Below are 15,371 nucleotides of genomic sequence, written 5' to 3' on the forward strand. Positions count from 1 at the left end.
AGGGGCCCTGAAAGGCCCAACATAATGACAAGATTCACCAAGGCAAATAATGATGAAATTTCAGAAAGTCAGAAATAAAGTGTTTCTAAGAGGGGAACCTATAAAAGGACCAGGAATTGAGACGGCATCGGTCTCCTATGTAGAAATGCTGGGTGCTAGAAGACATATGGAAGAATGCCTTTGGAGGGAAATGACTCTCGACTATCACTTAAATGTAATGAGGAGAACGGCATCTTTAGGTTGGCAAGAACAAACTCAAAACATGTCCGCCTGTGCGCTCTTTCTTAGGAAGCTACAAGAAGATGTGCTTCAGTAAACTGAGGGAGGAGGGGGGAAAGGAGGAGGCAGATGTGGACTCAGGAAGCTGGGGATCCCAGGCAGGAGAGAGACAAAAGCAGTTCCCAGAATAATGACAAAGCGAGTCACAGGGCATGAGTGGGCAACAACCTGCAGAGCAAGTCCAGGCTAGAGGCCAAGAAGGAAGGGTATCAGAAAAGACCTCCAGCAAAAACCTTCGAATGGCTGGAATGTCGGAAACTGTGCTTGGGAAAAAAAAAATCTCAGTAAATGGGTGACAAATATTTGGGAAAATTAGTGAGGGCACATAGAAAATTAAGCATATGGGGAAAAGGTATTAACTCTGACAATAAGAAATAAAAAGAAAAGTAAAATAAACAATTGTGAAATGCAACCTAACTCAGCAGTGTGTGTTACATAAGTGTAATCTAGCATATTGTGATCCCAATATGTCATATTATCATCATCCAAAGATAAGTGTTACCAATCAAGTTTTGCCAAAAACATGTAACATAAGTCCATTGAGACGATGGATGGAGGGGGAGTATGAAGGAGTTATGGAAAGGCCAAGTCCTCCACTACCATAACAGCACATGAAACAATTCCTAAAATTGATGAATCAAGGAAGTGCTATAGAAGCGATTATTTAAAAAGATGGAGGATCACGTAAGAACAAAGAGTTGAAAGGACTGAAATTGGTTAACAATGGGAAGCTGGGTTAGGGCTGGGGTGTGGGGCAGGGCACAAAGAACAGCTGCTATTTCTTCATAAGCTCTTGAGTAATCAGGGTTTCATAAAAGTAAATTATCATTTTCAGTAACCAACAAGTTAAGAATGGGAAGCAGTATGTGTAATGGAATTTCAGCTGTGAGGAAGCTGAAGCTTGGTTTTGACAAGGGGAGCCAAATTGCCTGGGTTCCAAGCCTAGAGTCCGCCTGTCGCTAGCTGGGTGACCCCGTGAGGGTGGCTTACCCTCTGAGCTTCAGAGTCCTGCTCCAGGGCTGGGAGTACAGCTCCCTGGGTTGCTGTCAAGGGCTCAGTAAACAACAGCAGTCTACAAAGAGGGAGCAGAGCAATGTGGAGTGGCTCCAGGGAGATACAGGGTCCAGGGACGCTCTTGCCTTGGTTTTCAATGGTGCTCACTGCAGCCAGTGTGTGTGCCAGGAGTGCAGGAGTAATCCCCGAGAGGGAGAGATGATGCAGCAGAAACAGCAGAGGGGAGACAGAGCCTCGGCGCCTGCGGCCTGAGCAGGGGGCGGAGCACACAGGCCCTGGGAGGCTCAGCCTTGTCCTGCCGCGTCTCTCAGTCCCAGGAAGCTGTGGACTTGCACGTTCCCTGCTTGTGTTCAGATCCCATATGGCAGCCAGCCCTCAGCTGTTGCCACTGCATTGTCACAGACAGAACACCCATGCTCCACCTGGAGCCAATTGATCACAAGGCTTGCAGCAGAAACCAGAGTGCGCTGTTTTCTCCAAAACTGAGGGAAAGCAAGGCTCCTCTGGGTTTTGAACTACCTGTAATCAACTTTCACGAATCCTCAGTGAAGCGCCTTGCATCCTGATATACACGAACAGAATGCATCAGCAAATATGACATTTCTAGAAAATGTATCTTTATGCATCAAATGCGTGTTGGGCCCCTGAGAAAAATGGGCACAAAGCAGTGACAAAGTTATGCCGTCATCTCTATGCTACAGAAAACTGTCAAGGGGGCAGGGTCAGGTGAATCACAGAACAATCCAGACCCTTCCAGGGGAAAATACGAATAGCAGAACTCCCATCCCAGGAGGTATATGTTGTTTCAGGAGGCAGATGAAGAGAGTGCTGGGTTTTGTCTCTGCACAGGCAGAAAATAAGAAGACCCTGTTTCACCACCATCCCATCCCAAGGCAGGCAGCTGGCTCCTCTCATTCCCTTCTCCCTAGCACCTGTCAATCACTGGCCCTTATCATTCCTTCATTTGTTCAATCATTTCTTTTCATCACATAGGGTGAGCCCCCTGGAATGGGTGCTGGTGAGCCAAGAGCCACAGTGCCCACCCATGAAGTGGCTTATCCCCCACGACGCCCACCCCAACACCCTGCATGTGACGCCTGGAGATGCACCCCCACTGCCCTGCTTCACGTCACCACGCACCTCCCTAGGCTGCTGGAGCAGTCTGTGGCTGGCCTTGCTCCTCCGGCCAGGGCCACCTTCCTTCTGCATTTGCAGCCGGTGGGGGTGGGGCGGGAGCTTCTGAAGCTCACAGCTGAACTGTGTCATCTCCCCCGCCCCGTAAAAACCTTTGAGTTGCTCCTGGAATGAACCCCAAACTCTAGCATGCCTTATGCCACCCTTCAAGACTGCATTCCCTCTGCTCTCACGGGTCCTTTCTTTCATTCCATCCTCGCCCCCAAGTCCACCCTATGCATCCCGAAGTTCTTTCAGTTCCTCAAATGCTTGTTGAAGCCTTCAGGGCCCCAGCACAGCACACTCCCCTGGGCCTTTGCCTGGCTAATGTCTCTTCAGCAGTCAGGCCCGGGAAGGGAAGTCTTTTCTGAGCTATACTTGGCTCCCTCACCCCAGTGGGCCACATGTTCCATTCTTGCACCCACAGCAACCTGCGTTTCTGACTAGGTGCAGCTTCTGACTCTTGACTGCTTATGAAGTGCCCTGTGTCATGTCTACACTGCAGATTCTTTGCAGCCAACCACTATGACTCCAGGGCCAGCACACGACCAGGGAAAGGCAAAGAACAAACAGGTTTACCTTTTGATATGTCCACAAAGTCTCTCTTAGTACAGGAAACAAACTGATTTGATAGTGCCCTCTGAACTTCTTCCACGGAAGCAGGGATTTTCCAAGGGAGGCAGGTACTTGGTGCTGTCCTTGGTTGACTTTTAGGTAGTGTCCAAAGAAACAAGTCCTATCAATGCAAACACAGTTTTCAAAAAAAAATCCATGTGGGTTCACCCAATAGATCAAGAATATCAGCATTTCAGAATACAGAGTCTTTGGAATCCTTTACACCCCAGCATCATACTGCTGGCGCATGCATGCAGGCAGCCTGTCACTGGGAGCTGTGGGATTCCCTAGCTATAATCCAAGCATTCAATGCACATCTTTGCTTTTCCATATTGATGACAAGGAAACGCAATTCCAGCTCCAAAGAGTTGTGATTCCAACCAGAATTCCCTCACAGACAAAACTGGAGGAGGAGGGCAGTGTTGTAGCACAGCAGGCTAAGCCGTCACTTGTGAGGCCCCCATCTCATATTGGAATACCTGGAAGGGAGTCCCGGCTCCACCACTTCCATTCCACTTCCTGTTATTGCATCCTGGGAGGCAGCAGATGATGACTTGGGCCCCTGCCACTCCCATGGGAGACCCAGATGGAGTTCCAGCCTCCTGGCTTTGGCCTGGCCCAGCCCCAGCTGTTGCAGGCATTTGGGGAGTGAACCAGCACATAGAATATCCATCTCCATCTCTCTCTCTCTCTCTCTCTCTCTGCCTTTTAACTAGGGTGAAAATAAACAATCATTTAAGAAAAACCAAAGGGGGAAGAAAACTCATGTTAATTCTAGACCTGGCAGAGACTGCGGCTGATTCCCCTGGGAGCCCCAGAGAGAAACCCTGTGTCCCCTGCAGAGGCCTCAGGGGCAGCCTGGAGAACTTTTTAAAGGTCTTTTTTGAAAACCCCCCTGGTGGATAGAGAAGTGGTTAGGAATAAATGGGAGAAGGACCATGCACCCCATGGTTGTAGATGACAGATCTTGGCAATATATTCAAAGTCATGCTCATGGGATGTTGACACTGTACAACAGATATGCTGGTAGCATCTTACTTGATTGGGGTGAGATTTGTGGTGCCTGCTTCTTCTTGAAGTCCCGGTTGTAAGCAAGTCTTCCTTAGAATATGATTTCCAAACATATTCATCATTGTACAGGGTCTGATTGGGTATAGGGTCACTAAGTGAATACGTATATCCTAATCTTCGGATACTTTTTTGACTATAAGGAAACAGTAGAAGTTACAGTAAGTGATTAAATGCCAAATCTCACAATAGTATACATCCCAAATCCTTTTACTTGTTAGATGTTTTTAAAAATTGACAGACTTAAGATTCCCTTGAAAAGAAATAACCTGTGTCTTAGGATGGCTCTTAACGTAAGTATGAGATGCCTAAGTTGAAATAACAAATAATAACTACCTGAAATTGATTTTGTTAATTTTTTTTTAAAATTGGATATTCTCCTATACAATGCAATCAAATTTGGTGCAAAGTAGTCCAGTTGATAAAATGAAAACTGAAGTATTCCAACTAATAAAAGGAAAAGCCATGAGAATTAGCATATAACTGGTTTGCAAGCCTCTAGTGAAATCATGCACCAGGGCAATGACCAACAGTGATCACTTACAACTAAAAGAGGAGCCACCACGTATTGTGGGCTTCTGGATGAATGCACAGAACATCACCTATGAATATTTGACCAAAATTTGGGACCTGAGGAATGGGCATTTGGCCTGATGGTTAAGATGCCTGCATCCCATATTGCAGTACCTGGGTTTGATACCCGACTCAGGCTCCTGATACCAGCGTGGTGCTAATGTGCACCCCAGGAGGCAGTAGGCATGATCAAGTGACTGGGTTCCTGCCACCTATGTGGGAGACCTGGACTGAGCTCCTAGTTTTGGCCCTGGTCCAGTCCTGGCCAGCAAGTTTTATAAAGATTCATTGCATAAAGCTGGTAGATAGAACTCTTGAGATTTTTTTTTTTTTCAGATTTTGTTTTCATCACTCGATAAGGTATTTAAACTGTATTTTTAGTCTGATCACATTATAAAATATTTACTCCAACATAGCCAAATGTTCATTTTATTTTTGTTATTAATTTAATAATAAATCAAAGTATATTTTGGTTTGTCAGATCAATTAATCTTCCCTGTACATAACTTTCTTTTTCATTAAATCATCGCGAATGCTCAATTAGATATCTAATGAAATTGAGATTTTTACATGATTATTGCTTACTCCAGAAAGTCAAGCACCAGAGTTCTATATACATGAGAACACATTAACTAAGGGACATTATGTATTTTTTATCATACTCCTCACTTCACGGATAACTTTCACATTTAGCTGCACATTTCACGGCATACTTTTGTGACTTGGAAATGATTAATCATTCCAGACTTGAATCTTTCTTACATTTCCTCTGTCTACTCACAGCAATCTTCCCTGAAGTATGCATCCTATAATGTAGTTTTCAGTAGTTTCTATAATTTTCCTTAAAATATGCTAACATTTATTTGAACCAGAAGTGTAGTTAAGATTTTAGTTTGGCGAGAGAGAAACCTACTTTCGCTCATCTGTTTGACAACAAGGACTGATTCTGCCAATAAGGTAAAGAAGATGTCGACTGAATGAGCTAAATAACCTGCAGTTCCAAGATTTTGATAAAAATATACTGAAAGCATGTGAAGATAAAAAGCTTTCAAAAATATGGTATCAGAAAATATTTGTTAAAATTAATGTTTTCACTTTGCAAGTTCTTTTAAGTGTACAGTGTTGAACAGATTACTCCAAGTGGAAGAGTAGCAGGTGTAATTTATCCGTCATTTGTTAAGGTGTGCCTTCCGGTATATTTCTCAGAAACTGATATGGGGCTAATTCAATATCTGGATGACAAATCATCACATTGGACGCTTCCAAGAAAACAGAAGGGGCACCCAGTCGCCCTGTTGTCAGCTGATCATTCATTAAAACTCATTTCATGATTTCTGGCGTGGAAGTCAGAGTTCAGAGTGTTTAGCAAAAAACTGCTACACCAAGACTCCCTGCATTCACATCTATAGAGAGACATGAGCAAGATTCTTCAGCACTATCAACTGAACAAAAGAGCAGCAGAAAAAAACGGATGCTGATTGCAGTCTCATTCTAAAAATAACAACCCTCAAAACTGACTCTGTGAACTAATTGAAAAACAAAACGGCCCCACTTAGCTCATTAAAGTGCAGTTCCAAAAAATATACTTTGTAGTTAGTAATTATTAACACTGAAATGTATTTATTGCTTTGAGCAATTGTGATCTAAAAATAATTGTGATAACTCAATACTTAGTCATCTAACATGCTTAAAAATTAATTTCAATTAATATATGAAAATAATTGCAAAGTGGTATAATAGACTGATCAATAAGCTACTTTCAAACATAAAATTTATTACAGCAGGAGAAAAGTCTACAGAGGAAGTCGAGTGGGAATGAGTTCAGCAAGGAAAGAGAATGAAATAAATCAATTAGGAGAGTGTTTGTTTTTTAAAGGGGTTTGCGAGTGTTAATTTGCCAAGGCATTTAGAGTACCCATTGGTTCTATTAAGAGTTGTAGTTGAAAAGTCAATATTTAGGATGGGCTGGAAGTTTTCTTTTACAACCATAAAAATTTATGCTGAAAACTTTTATGAGACCCTTCCACATAATGGGGTTGAAGACCACTGGCCCAGAATCTGGTTTTGGCTCGCTCTCCTCCCAAACAGTTCTTCAGACACTGCTACTGTCAGGGAACCCGGCCCATTCACTGCAGTCAGAGGGTCAATGCCCCAGTGAAGGGAGACAACGCAGCTCAGCAGGAAGACCAGCAGCTCAGAAACCAGGGTCTGGGAGCCTTGCGCTTTTGGGAAGTCAATCAAACACGGAGGGGAAAATTAATGAAGGTTATTGAGTTCTTTGCACAAGTACCAGGGCTTTGTGTCCTGGTGGAGACAGCGCCCCCACCACCACCAGGCAGGGCTCAGCAGTCCCCCACCAGCCGTGAACAGCCTCAGATGCTCTGTGACTTGTCTAAGGCAGGGAAGCTAGGTAGGGTTCCAGCAGAGAGCTAAGGTTAGACTCTGTTCCGGCTGATTCCACACCCACGTTCTTGCCAAAATCCACTTAACTTCTCAATAACATGCACTTGTTCATTTTGTTTTTGAGATGGAGGCAGGGAGGGATGGAGGGAGGAAAAGCTCCCAGCCACCAGTTCATCCCCGGAAGGCTCACAATGGTTGGCTCTGGGTCGAGACCAGAGCTGGGAGCCAGGAACTCAATCCAGGCCTCGCACATGAGCAGCAGGAACTGAATTACTTGAGCCACCAGCTCTGCCTGCCAGGTCTGCATTAGCAGGAAACTGGGAGTCAGGAGAGGGAGCCGGGGAGTGAACCCAGGTACTCCATTATGGAACACAGGTGTCCCAACCATTGCCTTAACCCCTGGGCCAAATGCCTGCTTCCTGCCCAGATCCTCTTTATTGGAAACAATTTACAGAGGAACCACAGGTCGTTGGAGTCGCTCAGGGATGGTCTCACACCTACTGGTAATGCAAGGAAAGTTGACCGGCTCCACCAGTCCCTCTCGCACTCCCCAGTTGATGAACTTAGACAGGCAGCTGAAGGACCCTCGGGTCAGGTAGAATTGGGCGAGACAAGAAGCTGCCAACAAGGCCATCGCTGGAGGAGTGGATGTACTGACAACAGGACTGTGGCTTTCTCCCCTTTTCCAAGACTGGGGCTGGGGGTGGTTGTGATAAAGACTCAACCACTCAACCACGTGTTCAATGGCCAGGGCCTGCCTACTACTATACATACAGAAGGGAATGGATTCAAGTCATACCTAATGTTTCGGTAACACAATCCTATTGACCAATACACTGGGTCAGTTGTAACCCACAACACACAATATGAGAATTTTCTTGGCTTTCCTCTAAGAGGTTTGGATACTATTTGAGGAGGGGAAATGTTCTCTCTGGTGCTTGGGGAGCTGTGCACACCGTAGCTCCCACCTTAGTGCATTTTTATAAGTCCTCTCTAATTAGCCTATTTGTTTTGGATTCTGAATAACAAGTGAACAATGTAGAGTGTGTATATCAACCTGACGCAAGCAGAGATCTACCGGATTAATGCAGGCGCTGCTCCTGTTTTCGGTGTGAATGCAGTCCGCATGGTGGTGGCATAGGAATCCCAGTGGCTTTCACCTGCTAAAGGAAAGATAAAGCAGTTCTAGACGAGGTGACCCAGGATATTTTGATCGAATTCTTGTTTGGCAATCAAAATCACTTGTGCAAGAGGGGAAGCACCTTGGATAGTAATTTAACGTTAGAGTCCAAGGAAACAAAAGGCAACTCCCAGCATCTAATAGGAAATAAGGGAAGCTCAACTTCATGGGAAAAAGGCCCTGCTGCTCTTCCTGAGCACTCCTGCAGGCTATTTTAAGGGATTCAAGCCGCACATTAAATATATAAAGAAGGCAGTCGTCCATTTCAAATTCTATCTCAGGATGCCTACTTAAGGTACCAGTGGGCACTGGTGTGTTTGAACCTATCAGCTTTTCATTCACCACATTAGATTAACTGTGTTACACAGGAAATGATGTGACAACAGGGAAGCGTTTCAGACTTGCCAAGTTCTATCCTGGACATCAGGGACACACCTTCTCCTTGCTTCTTCCTCTTCCTACCTGTTATCACCCTCCTCCCTAACCCTCATCCCAGGCAGCCCTTGCTAACAACCACACTTGTCTCTTTCCATCCCTGTATACATATGGATGTAATCACATGCAGATTTTATAGACATATATAAATGTTCTGGCCTTTTTTTTTTTTTTTGACAAAATTGAGCTCCCATGACACCAAGTATCCTGTTCTTGTATCTGTTACTAACAGTGTCCTATGGAATTAACTTCCAGCTCATCTGGAGTGGCTCTAATTCATTCTTTGGAATGTCTGCACAGTCATTCAGTGTCAATGTCATTTCAGTCTATGAGTTGGGCGGGATCAACAAGGGACAGAGTTGAGTTAGAGGATAAGTCCAGAGGCTGATGCCTGGGCCTCTTGGAGAGGAGGAGGAGGAGCAGCCAGCAAAGGCGGCCGAGGAGAAGGGTCAGCAAGGCGAGGAGAAGCCCGCAGTGGGAGGCCTCCTAAAGGCAGAGGAAGCAAGGGTTTCAGAGGAGGGGGGATCACCCACGGCAAATGCTCCCAGATGGTTCCTGAGGAAGTAAGTGCCATTAGGTGGACAGGAGCAACAATAGCTGCTCTGCCCCTGCTTCCTGCTCTCCACAGGGTACCACCAAACAGCTTGGCAATATAGTAGTCCCCCTCATCTACGGTGTCCCGTTCTGCAGTGTTCTGCAGTGTTAGTTACCTGGTGGTCAGCTGTGGCCGAAAACGATTATATGGGGGCCGGCACTGTGGCGGAGTGGGTAGAGCCACTGCCTGAGATGCCAGCATCCCATATGGGTTGCAGTTCATATCCTGGCTGCTCCACTTCTGATCCAGCTCCCTGCTAATGGCCTTGGAAAGCAGTGGAAGATGGCCCAAGGTGTTTGGAGACCCACAAGGGAGACCTGGAAGAAGCTCCTAGCTCCTTGCAGCCATCTGGGGAGTGAACCAGTGTATGGAAGCTTGCTCTCTCTCTCTCTCCTGCTCTCTGTGTGTGTGTGTGTGTGTGTCCCTCTCTCTGTAACTTTTTCAAATAAGTAAATAAATCTTTAAGAAGAAAAGAAAAAAATTAAATGGAAAATTCTAAAAATTAATCATTTTAAATTGCTGCCATTCTGCTTAGGTAAAAGGAAGTCTCACCAGGTCTCTCAGTTCTGCCCAGGATGTGACCCATCCATTTATCCAGAGTGTCCACGCTGTGGAAGCTACCCACCCACTCGTTAGTCACTTGGCAGGTAGCGCAGTGTTTGTATCTAGGATCCAGTACTATCCATGGAATCACACATCCACCTGGAAGTCTTAGAACATAGTCCTCACTATGCATATTTAAAATTTACAGTTTACTCACTATCTCATTCTTCACATCTGGTCAATTACCTATCACTCTCTCCTTTCCACAGGAACCCGGGTTAACATGTCTTCATTTTTAAAAAGATGTGCTTATTTATTTATTTGAAAGTGGGAGGGAGGGAGAGAGGGAGAGAGAGATCTTCCAGCCACTGGTTCATTCCCCAAATGGCCACAATAGCCAGGGCTGAGCAAGTCAAAACCAGGAGCCAAGAATGCTGTCTGGGTCTCCCACGTGGACAGCAGGGGCCCAAGTAGTTGGGTCATCATCTGCTGCCTCCCAGGTCCATCAGCAAGGGGCTGGATCAGGTGTAGCAACAGAAACTCTGATGTAAGATGTGGGTGTCCCAAGTGGTAGCTTCACCCATGTGCCACAACACCTGGCAACGTATCTCTACGTTGTGAACAAACGGTGCTGACTAGGCTCTGGGCCCTCATTCCTAGAATACTGTGGCCACCTCACTGCCTGTGCATTTGTCTCTCCTCCTGTAGCCTATCACAATTGCCACAAAGTATTTTTCTTCAGTTTCCCAGCATTTTGAAAAGCTTATGACCCTCACCTGTGAACTTCTTAATATTCATTCCCCCATCTCTTGTTGATAGTTGTTTTAAGATTTACTTATTTATTTGAAAGGCAGAGCATGAGAGAGAGAAAGAGAGAGTGCTTTTATCCACTGATTCACTCCCCAAATGCCTGCAATAGCCAGGGGCTGGGTCAGGCTAAATCCAGGAGCTCAGAAATCCATCCAGGTCTCCCACATGGGTGGCTGGAACTCAAGCACTTGGGTCATCTTCTGCTGCTTTCCCAGGTGCATTAGCGATGGGAGCTGGATCAGAAGTGGAGCAGCCAGGACTGAGGCTTCCATACAGGATGCTGGCATTGCAGGTGGCCTAGACAGCTGCGTGTTGATAGCTTCACAGACCCTCACATCCAGTCAGGTAGTCGGATCTGCCCATCTGTGACTCCCTCCTACTGCCTACCCACAGTTCAAGTGTGATCTCCACTCAGAATTTCTCCCAGAGGGCCGGCGCCACGGCTCACTTGGCTAATCCTCCGCCTGCAGTGCCGGCACCCCGGGTTCTAATCCCGGTTGCCCCTCTTCCAGGCCAGCTCTCTGCTGTGGCCTGGGAGGGCAGTGGAGGATGGCCCAAGTGCTTGGGCCCTGAACCCACATGGGAGACCAGGAGGAAGCACCTGGCTCCTGGCTTTGGATCGGCGCAGCGCGCTGGCCGTAGCGGCCATTTGGTGGGTGAACAAACAGAAAAGGAAGACCTTTCTCTCTGTCTCTCTCATTGTCTAACTCTGCCTGTCAGAAAAAAAAAAAGAAAAGAAAAAAAAATTTCTCCCAGAGAACTGAGGTCTTGGCTCCAGTGTCCACACCCTGTGCCTGTGCTGACCCCACTCTGGCTGTCTCCTCAGACTCCTGGTGGAGTGGGAATCACGTTATTCCCACATCAGAAGTAAAGGTCCTGGTGGGAACTCTGCCTGTGGACAGTATGGGAAGCAGCGCTGTGGCCGACAGCTAACGGGACTAGGGTCTGTAGGCTGGAGTTCTGTGAGGGTCAGGAAGGAATTTGAGCACAGAGCCCATGAGTCCTTTGGCCCTCTTTTTCTTTTATTCACAAACCCAGGCCAAGGACTTTCCTGGTTGGCTCAAATATGCTTCAAAAGCCCCAGAGGAACAGCACTGCCCGTGGCACCCTGGCAGCAGCTGAGTGGGCTAGCAAGCTGCCCTTCCCGGGGCCCCATCTGCAGTCTCTCCCCTTCTCGGGAGAGGCTGGGGCTGGCAGCTGGCATCTGTCAATCGCTCAGTGCCTGTTCCCTTTCTAGGAGTCTGCAGAGTCATAGCTGGCCGCCTGCCCCCGGGTCCTCCCTCGCCCCATGTCACTTAAGGACACACTCCTATTCCCTCCCACTCCCTAATCTGAATCTACTAGGATGCACAATGAAACTCCCTTTAATTTTGTATTAATGATTTTTTGTTACAATCTTTCTTACCAGGTCTGCATTTCTTTGCATTCTACATCTACTGGAAATCCTTTTGAAGATAAAATATGCCACGGGAATTGAACCTCTTCATCAATAGAAATGTTCTTTTAAAAATCCGTAATATACCTCCCCAATCATTCTAATTTTCAAATAAATATTAAGCATTATTTTTAAAAAGGGGTGGGCATTCTGGTGCAGTGAGTTAAGTTGCCCCTTATGATGCTCGGATCCCATCTTGGAGGGCCTGGTTCCAGTCCCCGATACTCTGGTTCCCAACCAGCTTTCTGCTAATGCATCATGGGAAGCAGCAGACGATGGCTCAAGTACTTGGGCCCCTGCCACCCGTGTGGGAGACCCAGATAGGGTTCTGGGTTCTTGACTTCTGACTGGCCCAGGCTTGGCTGTTGCAGGCATTTGGGGAGTGAATCCGTAGAAGGAAGATCTCTCTCGCTTGCTCGCTCGCTCGCTCGCTCTCTCTCTCTCTCTCCCTCCCACACTGGTTCGATCTGTGGGTGTGTGTGGCTCTCCCTTTTAATAAGCAAAAACAAGTTTATGACAAATCCGTAATGACAAGATTGGAAAGTATCCTGGGTGTGTGCTCTGGGTGTCACTGCTTGCTTCCGCCTCTCCCCCAGGGGTGAGTATCTACGTGTCTTTCCCGGCAGCTTCATGTCCATCTTTCCCATGATTCTGTCTCTTCCTTTCTTGTTCTTGGATCCTTACCATGGAGCAAGCCCTGTGCTCCGCACCAGGATCCAGAGCCTGGACCTCTGCCTTGGAGAAGACCCCAGCTAGGAAGGGACTGTGTATGCATGAACACAAGTCTGTGCTGCTATCCTGCAGGTCTTGGGCACCTGAGGAATCTCCCACTCTTCCTGCTTGGATAAGAGGAGACAGCAAGGGTAGGTCCAGGAGGGACTCCATCCAGTAGGTGGCATCCGAGCTGAGACTTAGCACAGTAGGAGTTTGACAGAGAAACAGGAAGGCATGGAATAAAGTACTTTACAGAGAAAGTGAAGTAGCAGGAGGTATGAGAGTCAGACTTGAGACAGATAAGCCAATGTGACTGAAGCAAAGAAAGGGCTCATGAAAGGCAGACGAGGCCTCACTTGCCCTGGCACCTGCTACCCCCTAAATTCTTGGCCCGCTAACCTTGGACCCCACTGGAGGTATTTGCCATTAAAAAATACACACAAGGGCATTCCAAAGCCCTTGTAGGAAGTGGCACTTAAAAATAAATATATTTTTGGGCTGGCGTTCTGGTGCAGTAGGTTAATCCTCCACCTGCAGCGCCAGCATCCCATATGGGTGTCGGTTCTAGTCCCGGCTGCTCCTCTTCCAATCCAGCTCTCTGTTATGGCCTGGGAAAGCAGTAGAAGATGGTCCAGGCACTTGGGTCATGGCACCCATGTGGGAGACCCAGAGGAAGCTCCTGGCTCCTGGCTTCGGATTAACTTAGCTCCAGCCATTGCGGCCATTTGGGGAGTGAACCAGTGGATAGAAGACCTTTCTCTCTGTCTCTCCCTCTCTCTATCTGTAACTCTACCTCTCAAATAAATAAAATCTTTTTTTTAAATAAGTATATTTTGGTGCAAAACAGTTGAAACCCATGCACATGTCGGATTTTAAATTTTGTGGAAATGCGTACTACTAATAAACTATGCAAGAGTGAGTGTTGTGGTGCAGTGGGTTAAGCCACCACTTGTTACACAGGCATGCCATATGGGAGTGCTGGTTCAAGTCTTGGCTACTCTGTCTCAGATCCAGCTCCCTGATAATGCACCTGGAAAAATAAATAGGGTGGCCCAAGTACTTAGACCCCTGCACCCACATGGGAGATCTGGATGGAGTGTCAGGCTCCTGGTTTTGGTCTCAACCAGCCCCAGTCATTGTGGCCATTTTTGGAGTGAACAGTGGATGGAAGATTTCTTTCTCTGTCTCTGCCTCCTCCATACACCCTCTACTGCTCTGCCTTTCAAATACATAAATAAATAAACAACTATGCATGGGTTTCAAATTAATTTTGCACCAAAATTAGTTTGTCTTTTAATCCCATTTTCCCACAAACTTTTTGAAGTATACCCTCCTACTATGAAACTCTGAATGTATTATACAATAGTAGCTAATACATACATTATATTACACTTGACAAAGTGTTTTCACATATAATATTTTTTTCTCACAATAACCTGGTAGAGAAGTAGTAACAGTACCTAATAATTCTAGCCTGTGTTTTGAGAATTAAAGGCATTTATAAACGTGAAGCCCTTGTAGTGTGCAGAATCTGTGCCTCCCAAAAAAGATATGTCCACGTGACAATCCATCCCCATGGCTGTGACATCATTTGGGGAAAGGGTCTTTGTAACTAAGGAAACCATCCTGGGCTGTCTACATGAGCCCTACATGCAAATGACAAGTGGCCTTCTAACAGGGAGGCAGAGGGAGACTTGACACACACAGAAGTGAATAAAGGTTTGTGATTATGGGGGCAGAGACAGGGCATTGCGCCCACATGGCAGGAATGCCAGCAGCCACCAGAAGCTGAAAGAGGCAAGGAAGGATTCTCCCCTGGAGCCTCAGAGGGGATGAAGCTCTGTCTACACCTTGACATTTGGACTTCTGGTTTTCTGAGATGCGAGGAAATAAACTCTTAATGTTTTCAGCCACCGGGCTGTGGCTCTGTATAGCAGACTCAAGAAACTAACAACAGCCACTGAGAGTCCTGTCTATAGCAACACTTCAGTGTTTGTTGTCAAGATCATCAACAAACAATTCCTATTTGCGGACCAAAGCTGGGCAGCAATGCACCAAGTTCACTTGGAGGATGGCTCTCCCAGCAAAGGAGGATGGGATAGCACATGGTGGCTATTAAAGACCCAAGACTTGGGCGAGAGTTTGGCACAGTGGTTAAAGCATCTCTTGGAATGCCCACAGCCCACACTGAAATGCTTGGGTTTGAGTCCCAGTTCCTCTCCTGATTCCAGCCTCCTGCTAATGCGCACGCTGGGAGGCAGCAGGTGATGGCTCCAGTGGTGGGGTCCCTGCCACCCGTAGGGGAGACCTGGATCGAGCTCCAGGCTCCTGGGTTCAGCCTGGCCCAGCCCTAGTCATTGTGGCCATTTGGGAAGGAATCAGTAGATGGGTATCTCCCTCTCCCTCTCCCTCTCCCTCTCCCTCTCCCTCTCCCTCTCCCTCTCCCTCTCCCTCTCCCTCTCCCTCTCCCTCTCCCTCTCCCTCTCCCTCTCCCTCTCCCTCTCCCTCTCCCTCTCCCTCTCCCTCTCCCTCTC

The 15,371-nt window shown here is 46.8% G+C and overlaps 1 protein-coding gene across 3 annotated transcripts in view; it reads right to left on the minus strand.

Moving 5' to 3' along the window:
• Positions 1–15,371, minus strand: part of TEX26 (testis expressed 26) — a 44,000-nt gene that overhangs the window by 27,071 nt on the left and 1,558 nt on the right. For 2 of the 3 annotated variants that reach the window (XM_002720608.5, XM_051831838.2), the window contains exons 2-4: positions 8,204–8,288; positions 4,120–4,285; positions 3,046–3,202 (exon numbers count right to left, since the gene is read on the minus strand). In XM_002720608.5, coding sequence (XP_002720654.2) covers positions 3,046–3,202; positions 4,120–4,285; positions 8,204–8,288 — 408 coding nt within the window. The remainder of the gene's footprint in view (positions 1–3,045; positions 3,203–4,119; positions 4,286–8,203; positions 8,289–15,371) is intronic. The other variant, XM_008273525.4, reaches the window with a different exon arrangement.

Source organism: Oryctolagus cuniculus, chromosome 9 (assembly GCF_964237555.1).
Source record: "Oryctolagus cuniculus chromosome 9, mOryCun1.1, whole genome shotgun sequence".
Classification (NCBI taxonomy): Eukaryota; Metazoa; Chordata; class Mammalia; order Lagomorpha; family Leporidae; genus Oryctolagus; species Oryctolagus cuniculus.